The sequence below is a fragment of the Pelecanus crispus genome, chromosome 2 (genome assembly GCF_030463565.1).
Source record: "Pelecanus crispus isolate bPelCri1 chromosome 2, bPelCri1.pri, whole genome shotgun sequence".
Taxonomy (NCBI): domain Eukaryota; kingdom Metazoa; phylum Chordata; class Aves; order Pelecaniformes; family Pelecanidae; genus Pelecanus; species Pelecanus crispus.
In genome coordinates, this window is record NC_134644.1 from 50221170 (window position 1) to 50238837 (window position 17668).

Below are 17668 nucleotides of genomic sequence, written 5' to 3' on the forward strand. Positions count from 1 at the left end.
AAACCACAAACTATGTGTCCCTAAAGCATTCTAAATTATTTTAATTACACAACTGTTCAAGTTAGCTTAGTTGTACAGCATCGAAGCCCTTTCCACAAGTATTCAGAAACTTCTGAAAGTTTGTTAACCAAAACATGGTTTACTAGAAAAGTGAAGGTAACCCTCAAACAACAGGCATAGAGATGAGAAAATACCTTCGCGTGTGTACTTATACTTCCTGACATGGTTTTCAGTACTGCCAGTTCTCCATCCCTTCTTCAGAATGGAAGGGTTAAACAAAAGTCAATAGACAGAAGTGAATTTTCTCAATTTTCTTGAAAGGCACTCTGCAACATTCAGCTCTGTTGTGTTCCATAATACAGCCTACACATATGATTTCACTGTTTTAAAGTATTGCCTAATTATACATACAGAAAATCTCTGAGATACTAACAGTTTTAAATATAAGAAAATAATTGTCAAGAATATGTGCAGTAAACCTTCCACAACAAACCTTTTATTTTCAGAGCAACTTTTTGCCTATCAAGAAAACAAAAATCTTACTGAAAAGGCTTATACTGAAAATTTTGCCATATATATGACACAATGAAATATGGTTTTTAGATGTAAGACATACAAATAAACAACTTCACCTTCAAGATTAAAGAAAACAGATGGCAGGTCTCAGACTGCCAGAAAACAAATCCTTTTCCTTTCAGATCTACAATACTGCTATAAAAATCCAAGATTAGCATCTCCATCACTCTATTCAGAATCATATTAAGGTGATAAGCAACAGTTATTGCTGAGAATATAAAGGTAGTGACTGACTTTGATTCACTGGTAAATGCAATAACCTTGCAATTGCTTCAAAAATTAATTTCTTTTTTAGCTTGAAGATGACATTAGCTTTTGTCTGATCACATTGGCAAGGTTTTTAAGGCGAACACCTGATTCTCAAGCATTAGTGTTTTACATAAAACTTTCTATTTTCCAAAACGGTCACCATATGAACACCTACAAAAATGCAGACATATGCTTCAAATTTAGAATAACATACCAAACCACCATTTCAAGTTAGTAGCTTTAAACCCTTGAGTACATTATAAAAACATACACATTGAAAAAGCACTCCTCAAAACATATATACCTTAACACAAAAGCATGCTGCTTCATAAATATCTATTTAGACTATTGCCTAACTTCTAACACAAAGTTGCTACTTTGAAAGAGCCAGAAAAGCAGAGAAAACAATTGAAAAGCAAAACTGAAATTGCTTTAAAGAAAAGATTTTCCTAAACCTCGAGATTATCAGATGATGCCAGTATGTCAAAAGTAAGAGAAGTTTGATAAGAAGCTTGAGAAGCTCGATTTCCCACTTTTTTCAAGTGTAATCTTACAGTTTAACAACTTAAAATGGTCATTTTCAGAGACTTCTATATTTTCATAAATAAAATTCCATGTTTTTCAATGCTCCATCATACAATAAAGCAGCATCCCTTAAAAAAGAAAATCTTACCCTTTCCCATGTAAAAGACAGACCTAGTGCATCAAACTGTTCCCTCATGTGTTGAATATTACTGCAAAATAATAATAATAAAAAAATTATTAACTTCAAAATATTTCTATCATGAGATCATATTTAAAATCAGGTGCTTATAAAGTTCTGAGAAATCAAAAGCACTAACCTCTAAACACTCTTAACTCACTAACAGTGAAACTCAAGGAACTGTCAGAGCACTCATCTTACATAATAATTTTAAAAGTTCCTAGTGTATTCTGGTTCAATTTCAATGGCTGTGTGTACAAGACAATGATTTTTCTTCTCTTGATTTGAGCACAACTGAAAAGCAAATATGGCACTGCAGTTTGAGGGAAATGTTCCTGAAGCATAAATTCTCATTATTTTTAATTATCTTTACTGCAGCTGAGGCAAAGGGCACTCTGAAGTCTTCACAATGCACTAGGATATACTCCCACAATCAGCTTAATCCTGCTCTATTCTGGTAGTGCTATCCTGGTTGTCTTTTGCTTTGGCTCTGGTAATTGTGTGGCTATAGGATGAACTGAATCAGCTTACCCATTCAACTGAAGACTTGTCCTACAAAAAGTTCTCCAAAATGCCCCCCACCAGTCTTCTCGCTCCCCTCTGATCGTCAGGCTGATCACACCAATACTGTGGCCCCAAAATCAGCTGAGACAACACAAAGGAGGTGGTGGGAACATATATCCTGAGAGGTGACAAGGAACCCCTAAACTTCTGGTGGCAGCACAGCCATAGATAAACGTAAGTCAACTGCGAAACTGTAGAGCTAGACATTGCCCCAGATGGATTATATTCAAAGTGTAAAATAAGATACATCAGAATATACAGTGAAGCTTTAGTTTGAAAATGTACTAAATACAGTTTACTAAAATACTCACAACTACACTATATTAACTAGTGACCCGGTGTGAATTCATTCAGGAAATTCTTTTACGGACTCACAGCTTCCACTGGGAGAAACCATACTTTCAGTAGTACTGCTTACATTAAAGTCCCAATCAAAATGAACTGTACCAATAAAAAAATTTCAAATTCAAGTGTATTTTCACAAAGCTTCTGCCACTATACTAACTCTTACTAACAAACATTTCTGTGTGTTTTGTATAAGTAACTCTGTTTTCAATTTGGTTTATGTTTTTTTTCCTAACTTTGAGAATATAAGAAGTAATAGTCAATCGGAGCTCATTTTAAATCACCTCTTCAGAAAATTATGATGGTCGGAAATTTGGTTATTCACTCCTGAACCGAGTAAGTTGAAATGCTTACAGTGTGCCCCCTTTTACATGGGTGGCTGGCTCTGCTCCAGGGATGACTAAAACACATCAGGTTGCTATCACACCATCACAGCTTCACATTCAGTTCAGTCACCCCTGCTGCAGGCACGAGAAACATTCAGGACAGGGACAGTGGACAAAACAGGAGACAGAGATTACTTCAGTGGTCAGAATTTAAACTGCTGGTATGATGAACCAACTCCCTTTCTTAGCGTAATCAAAAAAATTGGTTACCGTACATAATTTTCCTATTTGGTTGTTATTATAATCAGTCTCAACGATGATGTGCTGACTTGTCTCAGTTTGTTGTTATAATATTATTATTTAACTCTTAAAACTAGACAATCACTCTTTTCAGTACTAAGGAAATTTTCAAAGCAAAATTTTCTTCCAGTATAAAACATTTTCTATTTGTAACTACTAGCTGAACTGCTTTAAGTGTATGGAACAACATGCACCTATTTAAGAAAAGAGAAAAATAGAAGAGCACAGAAAGTAGCAGAAGAGAATCACATTAGGCTGTGCCCTGCCGCATGCGTTTCGATGCGACCGAGACAAACAGCTCGGATGAGACGGGCTGAGCTGATACGGCACTTTGCTATTGCAGCCTCTCCGCCCCACATGCTCACTGCTTTCCTACTGAGCCAGTTCAGCTCAGCTGGCAGAACGGCTTGCTTCTGAGTGAGCAAGCTGAGTCAGTTCAACAAGATGTCCTACCAGTGCCAAAGCTAGTACAATAGGTGAGGAGGGACCACGTAGTAGAGAGGACGGGAAACCACTGACCCTTTTGTAGTCACAAGTACTTAATGTCAGCCTTGTTGTCTCAAAACTACAACCTTCACCTCTTTGTGCCTCATTTGTCGTGTAGGTAAGGATCACGGTAACCCTCCAGCTGGTGAAGATGGATATCAAGATAATCGTGTTAAAAATGAGGCACTCAGGTAAAACAGATACGTAGATTTGTTTTACAGCTGAGCTTCAGTAGGCTTATTGAAGGAAGACAGAAATCATCGATTTACTGACCATGCTACAATATAATTGATAGCCCACAACACACTGCAGAGTGATGTTTCAAACTCTCAAAAGAACAAAACAGGTTTTTGTGTCTTGATGGTAACTGGTTCTCACGCATATTCTCATCACAACCACACATGAAGGAAATTTTAAAAAATGAGCATAAGTAACTTGGAATTTGTGTGTAGTGCACTCATGCATTCTCCCTAAGTGAAATCAGCTGCCATCATATTTTAGCTGGAAAGCTATCAAGTCTCTTAACATGGGACCAGAAGCATGAAAAAAAAACTTAAAAGAAACAGCATTACCAAAGAAAGAAATGGATCAAGGTCCAAAAAGATACCACAGCTAGATTACTGTACCCAGTGCACAACAGCCAGTTTCACTGAAGACAACTAGTTTCCTAGTCATTTATAGATATTAATGTTTACTTATGTAACTTTCTACTCATTTTAAAGACTATTAGGGGAACACAACACCCAATTCTGCGGTCTAAAGCCCAAAATTTTCCCAGAAATCAGTAGCAATAATGGCTGCTTATCACTTTCCAAGACCCAGTCTCAAATGAAAAGAACTATCTTCTTCCTCTTTTGCACGGTACTGAAAACTCCTAGTAAATCTAAGCATGTAGCTCGTAATTTTCAACTGTGTATTCTATACTAAGATTTAACTCACCATAATGAAATTCTGATTTATTTTTTACTCACTGATATCGGTGTTTGGGAAATGTCACTCTTTCAATATTCTACCTTTTGACAAGTTTAAAGTAATTGAGATGAAAACCTTGGAAATCATCCTAATACATTTGTTTTTCGAAACAATCATCTGCACAGTCCCATAAAAACACTGGCAAATAACCCTGGTTCTCTCTGTACGTTCTTCTACACTGTTTTTGCTCTGTTTTGTTGGTTTATGGGAGCCACAGTACAGGTATTCACAGTGGAAATGCCATATTACTTAAATTACTTAAAAACTACCTTTGTGTCCAGCTTGCAGGGTGAAGGCCATGTTCAACTGCAGCATTTTCTGCTGGTAAACCAAATGCATCCCATCCCATTGGATTTATCACCTGTAAGCAAAAAGGAAAAACACAATCTAATGTAACTTTCTGGAATGGCATCAACAACATACACAGGCCTCTAAATAACAAATGCTGTTTTGCATCCAAATAATGAACAGTGTTTTGCATTTCAGCATTTGTTTTGTCTGAATTGAACATCTTCAAAACATGCCCACTATGGCTAGGTCTGTTTTAAAAGATGAATATGAAGCCTACTTGCTATCTACAATGTGATGTTAGAGGGAGCTTAAAGTATTACGTAATAAAACCTCATGACTATTTCAATACCAGGTTAACAATGACAAAAATCAATCCGTTGTAGATTTGCGTGGTGGTCAAAATTAGCAGTTGATGCTACTGCTAAACAGAATCAAATATTCAGCCTACAGAAGAAGAAGAAAGCAAGCAAAACTAATTGAACCGATGGTTCATTTGTACCTGATGTGTAGCTTACTTTTTTTCTTTTTGTTGAAGAAAAAAAAAAGAAAAATACCCCATGATAACCTTAAATCCAACAGATAAAATGAAGGGGATGGGGAAAACTGTTTTAGTCAAATTTTACTAAAATACCTTTTGTAAATACAGACTGCAGGACTGACAAATTGTATTTCATGACCACAAAATAAAGGTGGAAAAACATGTTTACTACAAAATATAATAGATAATTTCTGTTGAAATAGATATATATCTTTCCTATTAACATGCAAATTATTTAGAAAATAATCTAGCAATACAGTAAGTATTCAAAAAACCTGTTTAATAACCAGTGAAAGAAAGGCCAGTGCTTAAGATGTTGTCATTAAATACACTTACATATTGGATACCTAATAAAACGAATCCCATTTCTTACACTTACGAATGCGCTATATATTCAATAACTATGATTAAAGTTACACAAGTTTAACAACAGCAAAACATGATTGAGTAACATTTTACAGGTTGTAAGAAATCAAAATTTTTACCCCTAAAAATATAAAGAACTTGTTCTTTAGTGGTGTGTAAGCAAACAAGCAATAAGAAAGCAAGCCCAGCAATACTAATCTCATAAGCTATCTCCATGTGAAAAATCTGTTCGGTTCCAATGCATAAAAGCTACTTTTGTCACTGGTTTGAATTATTTTTATTCTTCTTTGCCACAACCTTCCAATCTTCTAACTTCAATGGGTTCTTTCATAAAAAATATTTTATAGACATGTTTATAAAGGTGCCCTAGGCACCAACTCAGTGTAAAAGCAACAGAATTCAACAGATGTGACTCCTCAGCATTCTTGTTTTCAATGCTGAGCTAAAACTAAACCTTCTGTATATCATTACTCTGCTGGTGCAGCAACAAAACCAAAGGTATTAACCTGTGATCAAGCCAGTACTGTAAGGGTCTATGCACAGCACATTTTTTATGTATAAATCTAACAGAAATCGGAATGCCATGCTGTGTTACAAATTTTCCCCATAATCAGACAGATTATTGTTCCTCGTATCATATTGTCAGAAAATGAAAGACTCAGGTTTCCTAACTCCCCACTTCCTCACATTATAAGCATTACATGGAAAATCTCATTTGGAGCCTAAACCACTTGCAAACACCCCGCTGAAGCACACCTCTCCCTCCCCCTTCTCCTCTCCCTCCCCCCACCAGTAATCAAAACTATTGATATAAAAGAGAAAAAAGAAAGGTAAACTTTGCATAAACTACAAATAGGACACACCAAAATACTAGTTTCTGCAGCTCAGGTCTTTTTGACCACTACTATTGCTGACCACCTGCCTCTGGACAGAAATGATGAAATAAACCAGATTTTCTTTTTTTGTGTATAATGCATATTTTCTCTTATTTAAACCCCATTTATTTAGAGAAATGCCCTACATTTGAAACCCTACAAATGCCTACTTTTACTACAACCTGATGCACATTAAGTGAGATTAAAAAACCTCCTCTTGATTAATTTTTGTAAAATCTGGCTTCCGAAGACGTCCTGGATAAAGACAGGCAGCCAAAAGCAAGGCACAATCTCATTCCTCGTGCTCATGAGCAAAAGGATGTGGGAAGAACAGCTTCACTACTGGCTACAGGCTCCCCAAAAGGGCTGACTGATGCTCCAGACAGCTAATGTGCAGACATTTTATCACTGTACCATCAGCACTAGCAGGAGTTATCTGCTCACACAGATCTTCCCAATTCTACCATGTATATTAAAAATATCATAGTGTATTCACTTATCACATTCAAAAGACAGTTCAATTTAACAACCAACAGCATTCCTCAAGTTAGAGGGCTGAAGAAATAGGCTAGTTCAAGTTTCAATCAGAAACCTGAATTTAAAGAGACATTAAAAATATCCTCAAATTAATCTCCAGGATAGATCTATTTATGTAGTTGCTATAGAGATGAATGTAACACGCACAGTGGTTTAGAAAATTATTTCAAGTTTATTGTCTCTTTTACTTCTCTACCGTGAATGGATTTGAAAGGTTTGTGAAATGCATTTGTCTAAACAATAGGTCAGCCGCTTCTGGCTGGAATGTATGTTACGTATCTACAGCTAAAATGCCACGGTCTCCAAGCAGCACTTGGCATTACATCTTAACTCTACTTAGCCAACATAAACCACAAGGCTGAGATTAACTATATAGTTCCGAAAAGCGTCAAAAATCTCAAAAGACATGGAAGGGGAGAAGAAAATATACTACTAACATGTCAGAAGTTGGCACAAAGAATAAAGGAACAGTTCAACAGTTCAAAACAAATTAAAAATAGGAAGAAAGCAATTTTGAAGACCAAAGGGTATTCCTTGTAGCTCCTTGATGGGTTGGTCATAGGCTAGCAGAAAACATGGCTGCTCCCTCCAGTATTTCAGACAAGCAGAAAAAAAGGAAAACAAGTCATCCACTTTCTTGAATGCTGGCTTGATTGCTTCTGACAGCAGTCTCTAAATCTTACGCAACTAAGGGATCAATTCGGCTCGCTAGAGTGACCAAGCAAGTTTCTCTGTACAGACAGTATTTTCTCTAAGCCACAAGAAGAAAGAAAAACAAATAGTGAACATATCTTGTACAGAGAGGAGGCCTGCATATGTCCGAGGATGTCTATATCTGGTAAAAGAAGGCAGGCTATAGTTTCAGTCGTTTTAAGACAGCAGAAGCCAGTACTATCTCCAAAGGCAGCTGTGTGTTTCTGGTCTTCACAATGAATTAGACAGGTAAATTCCTGGTTAAAACTACTAGGTTAGTCTTGAACACAGAGGGCTTAAGATCCTCAGAAGTTCACATGATCTGGCAGGATCAATCAGGAAAGACTGGCATTTTCTACCACTCAACATACTATGTTTTGCACAGGAATATGAAGTTGCAAGGAAGTGATTTATTAGTGTGTTTGGAACAAAGTGCTTGGTAACTACTAAGCAGTCTTTTCAGGGTATTATTAAAAAGGAAAACAATTGCATTTTGAAGCATTTTAGATCGCAAAGACTCTGACTTCGTATTAGCTCAAGGCATCGCTGTAAGAATCATTTCACGGCATGGTCAAAAATCTGTCATTAATGATGGCTGGAGCTCTTAATGTGGCTGTGGGATGAAGCAGAGGAAGACACAGTAACTCCATTAATTCATTTCTGAGATCTCAGCTCTTCCTTTCAGAGGATTTTCATCTATTCACTGCTGTAACAATCAGCCCATCACACTGACATTAGTATGCGAGATCAGCAGGTACTATATAACACAAAGCTGACAATGATCTCATAACACTGAGTTCTCTGCCTCCGTCAACATAACTAGGACAGACGATTCAGTGAATTTTCCATAGTGTTTGTAAGGAAACAAAGAACTTGTTTGCTCTCCTGATGTGCTCAGTATGTCTCAAAACTATGACCAGGGAGTTGACGTATCTTTCTTACATCCAGATCGATGCATTCTAAATTTTAAGACAGACACCAGAATCAGTGTCAAACATGCTTGTAAATAAATGTATTTATTTCAGAGAACGTGTGCTAAGAGAACCAAAAATGAAAACAAAGAGGTTTGCTGACAGATTAGTGATTTGAATCAATACAGCAAAGTCTACATTCCTGTCTCTAGTTACAGCCCCATGACACACTCAACATGAACTAACCAAAAAAGGTTGACAGAATAGGTGATCTGTGGTCACAAGTTCCAGCTGCCAGAAAACACCCCTGGCTCCAGCAGCAACTTTCTGTCATCCTTCGTGCACTTGATCTCACGGTTGTGCAACCACACACAAATGAGACAGTAAGGACACGTGGTTGGAGAGCGGAAAGGAGAGGATGGCTGCTCCTCCCACTGGCCACCCACAATTAGACTGAACATGTTGAAAATCTGATTTGTAAATCGACAGATTACAGGTACAACGCATTTTAAATACAAGACCTCCACCTGAATGCAGCCTAGATTGTCTTCTAAGTGTACTAGACAATAAACATCGTCACGCAGCAGCTAAAAATTACCACCACCACACAAAAAAACCCCAAGCAGACAAGGCACACCTGGAAATAGTTGAAAATTCATTATTTTTATCTAGTGTGTACATTTTAGCAAGGACTATTTCAATGATTCTCTGCAACAGAATGCTGCATATTTGCATTCTGATAAGGCGCTTTCAAATTAAAAAATAATCAACCCACACAGATTTCTATCAAAATATAACTCTGCTTACAAAATGCTCTCATTTATTTCTTGTTCTCACAAGATATAAAATATAAGAAATTATTCTACATCCACACAGTACTACAAACATTTAGAAAACAAAGGTGTCATTCGCCTCCCTAATCTCACACATTCTTGTATAACATAATCGTATTTAAAATAATATCTCATTTTCTCTCTCTTTCTTTCAAAATGAAACAGAGTGAGCTAATTAACACTTTCAGTACTTCCTACTGGAAAACTAAATTTAAATAAGATTCAATTCACACAGGATACTTGTAATACTTTCCACCTGGTTCATACCACAGAAAATAACCTGGCAAAAGGACATAACAGCCTCACACAGAAACGTGGTGGAGAATAGCAACTAACAATGATCGGAAAATGGAACTGTATTGAAATAATTCATCCTACTGGTGAATTAATTACAAAGTTTTAATTAAATTTTCCTGTGTTTCTTCAATACCATTCACGTTTGCAATTTCAAGAGTATTAAGATTCACTGCTGAAAGGGAAAACAATAAAAATACATCCAATTTAAAAAAAGACATTCTGGATAAAATGAAAATGCTCTTTAAGGCATTTTGGGGTATTGTGGAAATATCACTGACAATACTCCAATCCCATCTATCAGGAGCAGTTTAAGTATAAATTAAGAAATCTGATCTTACTGTACAGGAATTTCACCCTGAATTGTCCAATGATCATTCTCATTTCTGCACAACTTGCATATGACAGCCTCGCTGTGGTATCAATTACAATTCAAATTTTTATTAAAAAGATATCACAGGAACTATTGAACTGAATCACTCTCTGTTTACTGATTGCTAAGGGAATTATCCTCAGTCCTCTGAGAGGCACAAATTATCCACTTTGGAATTTATCAAAGACATGATAATGATAGCATGATAAAGCAGTGGTAAATACTTTTTCCCCAAGCAGACTGGAAATCTGCCATGCTGAAAACCACCATGAATATCTCTATAATTTGTACATGGCACTCGCAAATAATGAATAAGAAATCTCTTAACTTCTTACAAAACTCGTACATTTGAATTCACAACATGCATGTAAATTTACGGAGAAAACACAACCAGAAACTTCACAGCGCAGTTCTGGATTGGTTTACTAATAGATACAAAATGGTAATTTAAAATATATAAATTACTTTTTCATAGCATTTTTAAAGAAATATGTTTGTAATAAGATCTGTGACTAGAACTCGCCATACACAAAAATTGTTTTAATTGCACTTCAAGAAAAATGTTATCCTTAACACATTTTTGGAAGAGGCTAGCTCAGTGCATTCATGCTAAGTAATCTATATGGTTTACAGTTCCCACGCAGAGACTTCAAACTTCATCTTCAGTAATTAGAATGTAAACAACTTCTCTTACAACAGATGTACTCTACAAATCATTTACCGAGCAACCTAATCCAAGTGCATGACAGAGTTTGTTTCCCATGCACTGCCTACAGGTACTTGCGGAGTGTTCGAACAAGACAATGCTTCACTCGCCAGATGTTCAGGTAAAATGAACAGGACTTTACCACCCATTGGCACAATCAACGTGCTGGCCCCCGTTATCGATACAACTCTGGTGATTACCTCTGTACTGCAATACACGCATTCATGCGCCTCCCACTGAAAACTCTGCAAACCTTGTCACTCATCAGTACACCGAAAAAGTGACTGCCTATTGCGATGTTACCCTTGCATTAAATCCCACCCCTGCACACCATTTAATAAATGACCAGACAGTCATGTATTGCAGAAAAGGTTGCTGCTCATTAGGCAATCTGTTTGATTGCCCATTTTCAGTGTCATTAGTCACCAACATCATCTACGGCTTTATGTTGAAGCAGTATCTCTTCCAAAAACAAGGGGGAAAAAAAGAGCAACAAATATTTATTTTCCCACTTAAAATGCTGGTGAAGTACAGGTTCCTGGCAAATACCAGTAGAGTTTGGTGTGTATTATCCCTCTAGAATATTTTAATTGAAAGAAAATCAGATCCTATCCAGCTAGAAAAAGGAAATAATGTTCCATTTTAGAAAAAGCAAAAAACCCAGCATCCAAATGATTTAACATTTTCCCAGTTAAGATTTCAAACTACTTCCAATATGAAGAAATTACATGAATGCATTCCAAAGAATGGTTCCAATTTACTAAAGGAGCTTTAATCCCTTTCTAAAGGCATTTGAGTGTATCCTTACTTAAGTAGTATAACAAGACAATTCTTGCCTGTTCAGATTAAATCAGTATGAACCAATTTACTATTTTCTCATGAAGGCATTCTCTAAGAAAAATATCCCCACCTTATTCAACATGCATTACTCTCTTACTCAACCATATATTCTAGTCAACTATGTACACACTATATATATTTTCCCTGATATTTTCCCTCACTTTTTATTAGACAACAAATATACATTGTAGTCTGAAGTTTTCCCTGGACACCATAAGTCTGAATGGTTTTGCCTGTATTTTTCATGGTAACAGTCCATCATTCCTTGTTGCCTTACAAACACTTTCAATGTACCTATATTGCTTCTAGTACAGCTTTATGACTGGCTAACCAAGGTCAGTTCTATGTTTCTATGTAGAGATATAGTTCCTAAGATTATTTTCAATGACTCTTCCTTTTTGTTAGTTTGGAAATGATCGAAGCAATTACTGCTCAAAAGTCTTACCCTAAACTTGCCTTGAATACCTGAAATGCGTTCACTTCTACTTAGAATTTTGACTTGGGAAAAATTAGCAGTCCCTGAACTTTCAAACGTGCAATATTAAAGCTGAATTTCCAGGAAGGAAAAAAAAAATCAATAGAATAACTTCAAAATTATGCATACTAACATTGTTTGTTTCTAAAGCATTCTTTCTTTTTAAGTACTGAAGAATTCCAGTAATTCCCTGAATACAGGAAAACATTTTTCTTGGGTATATCAAATTTTATGTATTATGACATAACCATGTCATAGCCTATAACCACCACAATAAAGAAATCTTTAACAGATTGGACAACTGTGACAACAGCCAGAAAAAACATCTAGAGGCTGATAGATTAATTGCAAGGAGAAAATCAATTATAAAGACTTTACTTCTAAGTGATGGAGAAATTAGCATGGCTAATAAAGAAAAGGTTTTTTAAGGTAAATATAAGTTCCAGCAAGTTAATGTACATCACTAACACAATAGCCCTTAGTCTGACATACTCAGAAAATAATTTGAGATATCTTTAATGTCTGTTAATCATACATGAAGGTTAAATTCTGTGGCTGCCCACCTCTAGTCATAAATAGATGTTCAAAGTGGTTAACACAACAGAAGATATACATATTTATAGAAATTCAGGATATTCTACAGGTACTCTAATATCCTTCAAAGTCATTTTTACATGAAAAGTAAAAATAAGCTGAAATGCAAGATTTAAAAACTTTAAAAGACTTTTTAAACTTTTCTGGAAAAAACAGGCAATCGTGGAAATAAAATCTTGCTTTCATAGTGGCTCTCGTATTTCATTGCAACTACATTATCTTCTCATTTTCTCCAAAGGTTTCTACTAAAGGTGCTTACTTCCTTTGTGTTCAAAAACTAACACCTACATCCTACTGGATGTAGACAATTGTATTAACTTTATTTTAGCTAGCAGAAGCATGTTTTCATCTCTCTGAGCAAAAATCTAGTGGATTATCTCCACTGTTACTGATGAGAGATGAGCTATGTCCTGAAACAACATCTCCAGTGGTCTTAACGTCAAGCAAGAATCAAAGTCCCTTCAAGAGCCCATTTGGCTCAATTTTTTTAATGAGATCTAAGTTCTGGTCATTCAGAGATGTTAGGAAAGATTAGTGTTACAACATACATGGGGGGTTTTTTCCTCATTTTAAGGCTAAGGTAGTTACTTCTTTTTCCTGTAATTTTAAAGCATGAGAATACATTTCTGTAAAGCAATAGCACATATTCAGTGCACGGTATGTTCATCATTGGCATAAAATACCTAGTATTTGGAAAGGCAGCACACTGAATAATTCAGTGACAATACCTTTAAGAGTCTCATGGATGGTGATAAATCCAGGAAACATTGCACTTCTGCAGCACTTGAAGCAAGGAAATTGCACTTAGTACCACAACCAGCAACTAACATTTATTTCTCCATTTCACCTTCTTTGTACTCTTTTGAGGGTCTGATCCCTGTATTCTTGAACTGTTCCTTCTCTCTCGTACATTAGAGAGAATTCCTCAGTCTCATCCTAGATTCTTGCCTACAGCTATTTCTTTCCTTTTGTTCCCTGCCCTAAAATTGGGTATTCTCTTTCCATACTCCTCCTTCCTACTGTTTCCCAGATTCTTAACATTTTCCCCCTACCAAATGTCATCTTCCCCCTTAATATGGTTGTCACTCAGGCCACAATTCTCCCACACCTTCCTCACATCCTTCAAATTTTACCCTGCAGTCTTTACAGCCAAACACCAATTAGGATGCCACCTGTAGAATGCAGGGACTAGGCTCTCAGCTACACCTTCTACCTACCAGAGACACACAAGGGAGCGAGGGAGAAATTATGGCAGGTATGGGGCGGACTGGGAAAGAAAGGAACATGGAAGGGAAAGTGGGATTTCTCCTTGCAGATGTGGCAAGTAGTTAGTTTTAGCCTACTTTGTAGACTTGCACCCTCAGAAGCCAACGTTTCATACATACAAGCAAGGCTGAAATAAGCAACTCAAGGGGTCAGCCACTACAGAACAGAAATTTCTACAGTTACAGCCAGGTGACATGATGTGTGACGTGACTGCATTCATCTGACCTGAGATGAAGTCATGAGAATGGGTTTCCTCCAAGCTGGCACAGAGGACCAGGATGTCCCCTCCAAGTCTGGCAAAGGACATCAACCTTTTGTCAGGAGCGGAAGAGGTGAAAGCAGTCAATTTCTGTGGTGTCTCAGTTTCCTCTTGCCAGCTACACTTTTTTTTCCCCCATGGTCCCACCTAGACGGCAGTAGGGTCTTCAGTCTCCTCTCACAGAAATGGTGTGGCCCACACATCTAATCAACTCTGTGCTGTACATCGATTCAGATAGCTGATACAGCATCAGCTGTATCATTCGAAAAAGCTTCTAAAAACGTTATCAACCGTGAGTTCTGAACACCACCTGTTTTAAAAAAGTCTCCAATTTCAATATTCAAAGCTCCATGGGTCATTATCTATGCATTTGTAGCATATATTTCAACTAAGTCCTCACCTTCATGGAATTTGGAAAATACTAATTTCCTGACCAACTGTGACATTAAAACATCAAAAAGCCACACGGTCCTACTGCCGATCTTTTCTTACCTGCATCCCTCTCATTTTCTGGAACCGAGCTACTGCATCACTGATGGTGTAGACACGAACATGGCCCATGTGAAGCTTTCCAGAAGGATATGGGAACATAGAAAGCACATAAAATTTTGGTCTTGATTTCTAGAAAGAAAATTTTAGAAAGTTTTAACTACATGAGTTAGCATTTCACTTGAATAAACACATGCACACATTATAAACTACACAGTGCCATGAAACCATACCAGGTTCTGCTGGAACTGATCCAAGTGAGAACTGACAAAGTTCCTAGGATCACATTCTTTGGGGCTGTAAATGGAGATGTTTTACCAGACTTTGCTGCCATCTTATCAATTTATATTGATATTTATATGACACTTGAAAATTGTTTTTAATCAACTTTTACTCAACAAAAGATATATTAGCATAACTACAGCTTAACAAATCACCATTCCCTACCACGGTGTCTGTCACTGATTATCTATGTGCTCCCAATCTGTCCCACCAAAAAATGAAAACATGACAGATTAAGTGGTTTACTTTGTATTTACAACAAACATGAAGCTCACACAGGGCCAGTCACTTTTTGTCAGCTGAACTGCAGTAACTCACTGAGTGACTAACTCAATCATTTGCAATTGCATGAACATCCACTGAAGTGGAATTGCTCAGTTCCACTATGTATGCTCAGATCCAAAGACATCCTACAAGCAGTATCTTGCATAGTGAAAAGAAAGTAAAAATTTCATTTAGTTAAGTTTGAGTAAATTGACACAAGTTACAAAGAAACCAAACATTATCTCTCTCACATAAATTATTCCTAATACATCTTGGTTACCATTGAATTTATCATTGATATGTGCTTGATAAGTTCCTGCATTATTTTTCTTATGTTAGTAATGCAAAAAAAAAAACAGGGCAGCTTTCACTATTCTGAACCAAACTGTATTCATATTTATCAAATATTACTTCTTTATCGCTTTTGTCCAATAACAGCAAAATTAGAAATAATCTGAATACTTCATTGCAGCACTATACATTATTTGCCTTTTAATATGAGATGTTATTAACTTAACTTCACCTGTAAGGATAAAACAAAAATATCACTAAAAATACAATTCAGAACTTAGCATTTGTATGACATATATATGATACCTATGTATACATGTATTGTCAGATATTAAAGACACAAGCCTAAATGAATGATTTCCCTGCTACATGTACGCATACACACCGTTTTCACCTCAGTTTTCTTCCTTGGAAAAAGCAAGCCCCTTTTCTCTCTTCAACACTTTGACAGAATCAATTTTTTGTTGGAGAGGGGGCACATTTTAGGAAAGAAGAACAAACAAACATGAAAGGGCATAGAAACGTTTTATAGGTATGTGACTGAGCATAATTGTGAAGGGAAGAAGAGTCAGAGACTGAGATTACAATTGTTTTCAAGATCTTTTATTGCTTAGGAAAACTTTTTTTTCTGCAAGTCATTCATTATTTCTGAGACACTGTACACCGGAAAATATTCTTAAAAAATCATCTTCCCTTAACACAGATTTCAATGAGTGACAGTGTGTACTGTAATAGATTTGTCATAACCACTGGGAGAAAGATCTTTAGAAAATCAATTGTTTACAAAAGTTACGAACATAGAAGATGTTTCTTTTAATACTTTAAATAATAATTCCTAAATGTGCTATAATATACAAAGAAAGAATTGATTACTTAAAGACTTCCTATATTTACAAGCTCATGCTTTGCTGATTGTTTTTTTCCCTCAAGAATTTTTATTATTAGTTTTCCACCTATTTCATCAACTGTTTTTAATAATCTAATGTCATATAAAAGTATTTTCCCCTGAAATGTAATATACATCTCATCATTATAAGCCAACTGTACTAAGTAACTTTCAGTTAATTTCATTCTGAGAAAACAAAAATATCAAACATGTAATTTCCAAATTTCTCATAATGCTTACATCAGTTTCTGAAATTTTGCAGAACTGATCCTTTATTCTTGGAAGCCACCAATTTTCAACTCTTTTTCTTGTCTCCAACCCATAGTCTTTTTCCCATTTCCCTGTCTCACTGTAAATAGTTCTGACACAAGCAGGAACCAGTCTCCTCTGCCATTTAATTAATCCCAGGAAGCCATTTAGTTGTCTCTTCAAACATGACGAACAAGAGCCAACTCTCTGACAAACCAACTGCATTCTTAAGGTTATGGTATCTGAAAAAGACAAAAATATGTACTTCAGTCTACAATATAACAGGAATTTAGTGGTTATGCTTATACAGAAATTTGGTAGCTATGAAACATATTTTAGCTTGATTTAGATTACTTGGCTGTTTTCCATGGTACTTGCATTTTATTCCCACGTGTTTGAATTATAAAAGCATTTATTTTTTAGCCAGGAGAACTAACTGTGGCCCTTGCATGGAACAAAACTGTTCTGTTAGATTTCTTCTCTAATAAGATACAATTCTTGCATTCAATCTCCCATAAAAGCAGGATTAGTCAACTGAAGGTTCAAGAAATTCGGCTGACTGAACAGAATAAGATGGCTAAACGGTGACAAGAGGAAGCTGGATGAAATTATCCTGTAAAACTAGTAAATTTTTCATCACTGAAAAGAGATGGGGGAGGATGACTATAATTAGTACATTTCAACTAGATATTCTAAATTGAGTATTTTGCTAAGGGCTTCCTTGTCTGTATAGTTTTCTGCAAGAACTACATGAGAAACTTACACTGTTCAGACACGATAAAATTTAACAAGTCAAGCAATCCAGTTCTCTTTCAGCTAAGAATTCAGTTAAAAG

General features: G+C 36.2%; 1 protein-coding gene across 1 annotated transcript in view; it reads right to left on the minus strand.

Annotated features, from left to right (window-relative positions):
* Positions 1–17058, minus strand: part of LARS2 (leucyl-tRNA synthetase 2, mitochondrial) — an 87353-nt gene extending 70295 nt beyond the window's left edge. Inside the window, exons 1-4 of the mRNA XM_075705735.1 lie at positions 16825–17058; positions 14865–14993; positions 4791–4882; positions 1499–1559 (exon numbers count right to left, since the gene is read on the minus strand). Coding sequence (XP_075561850.1) covers positions 1499–1559; positions 4791–4882; positions 14865–14993; positions 16825–17058 — 516 coding nt within the window. The remainder of the gene's footprint in view (positions 1–1498; positions 1560–4790; positions 4883–14864; positions 14994–16824) is intronic.
* Between the last annotated feature and the right edge of the window lie 610 nt (positions 17059–17668).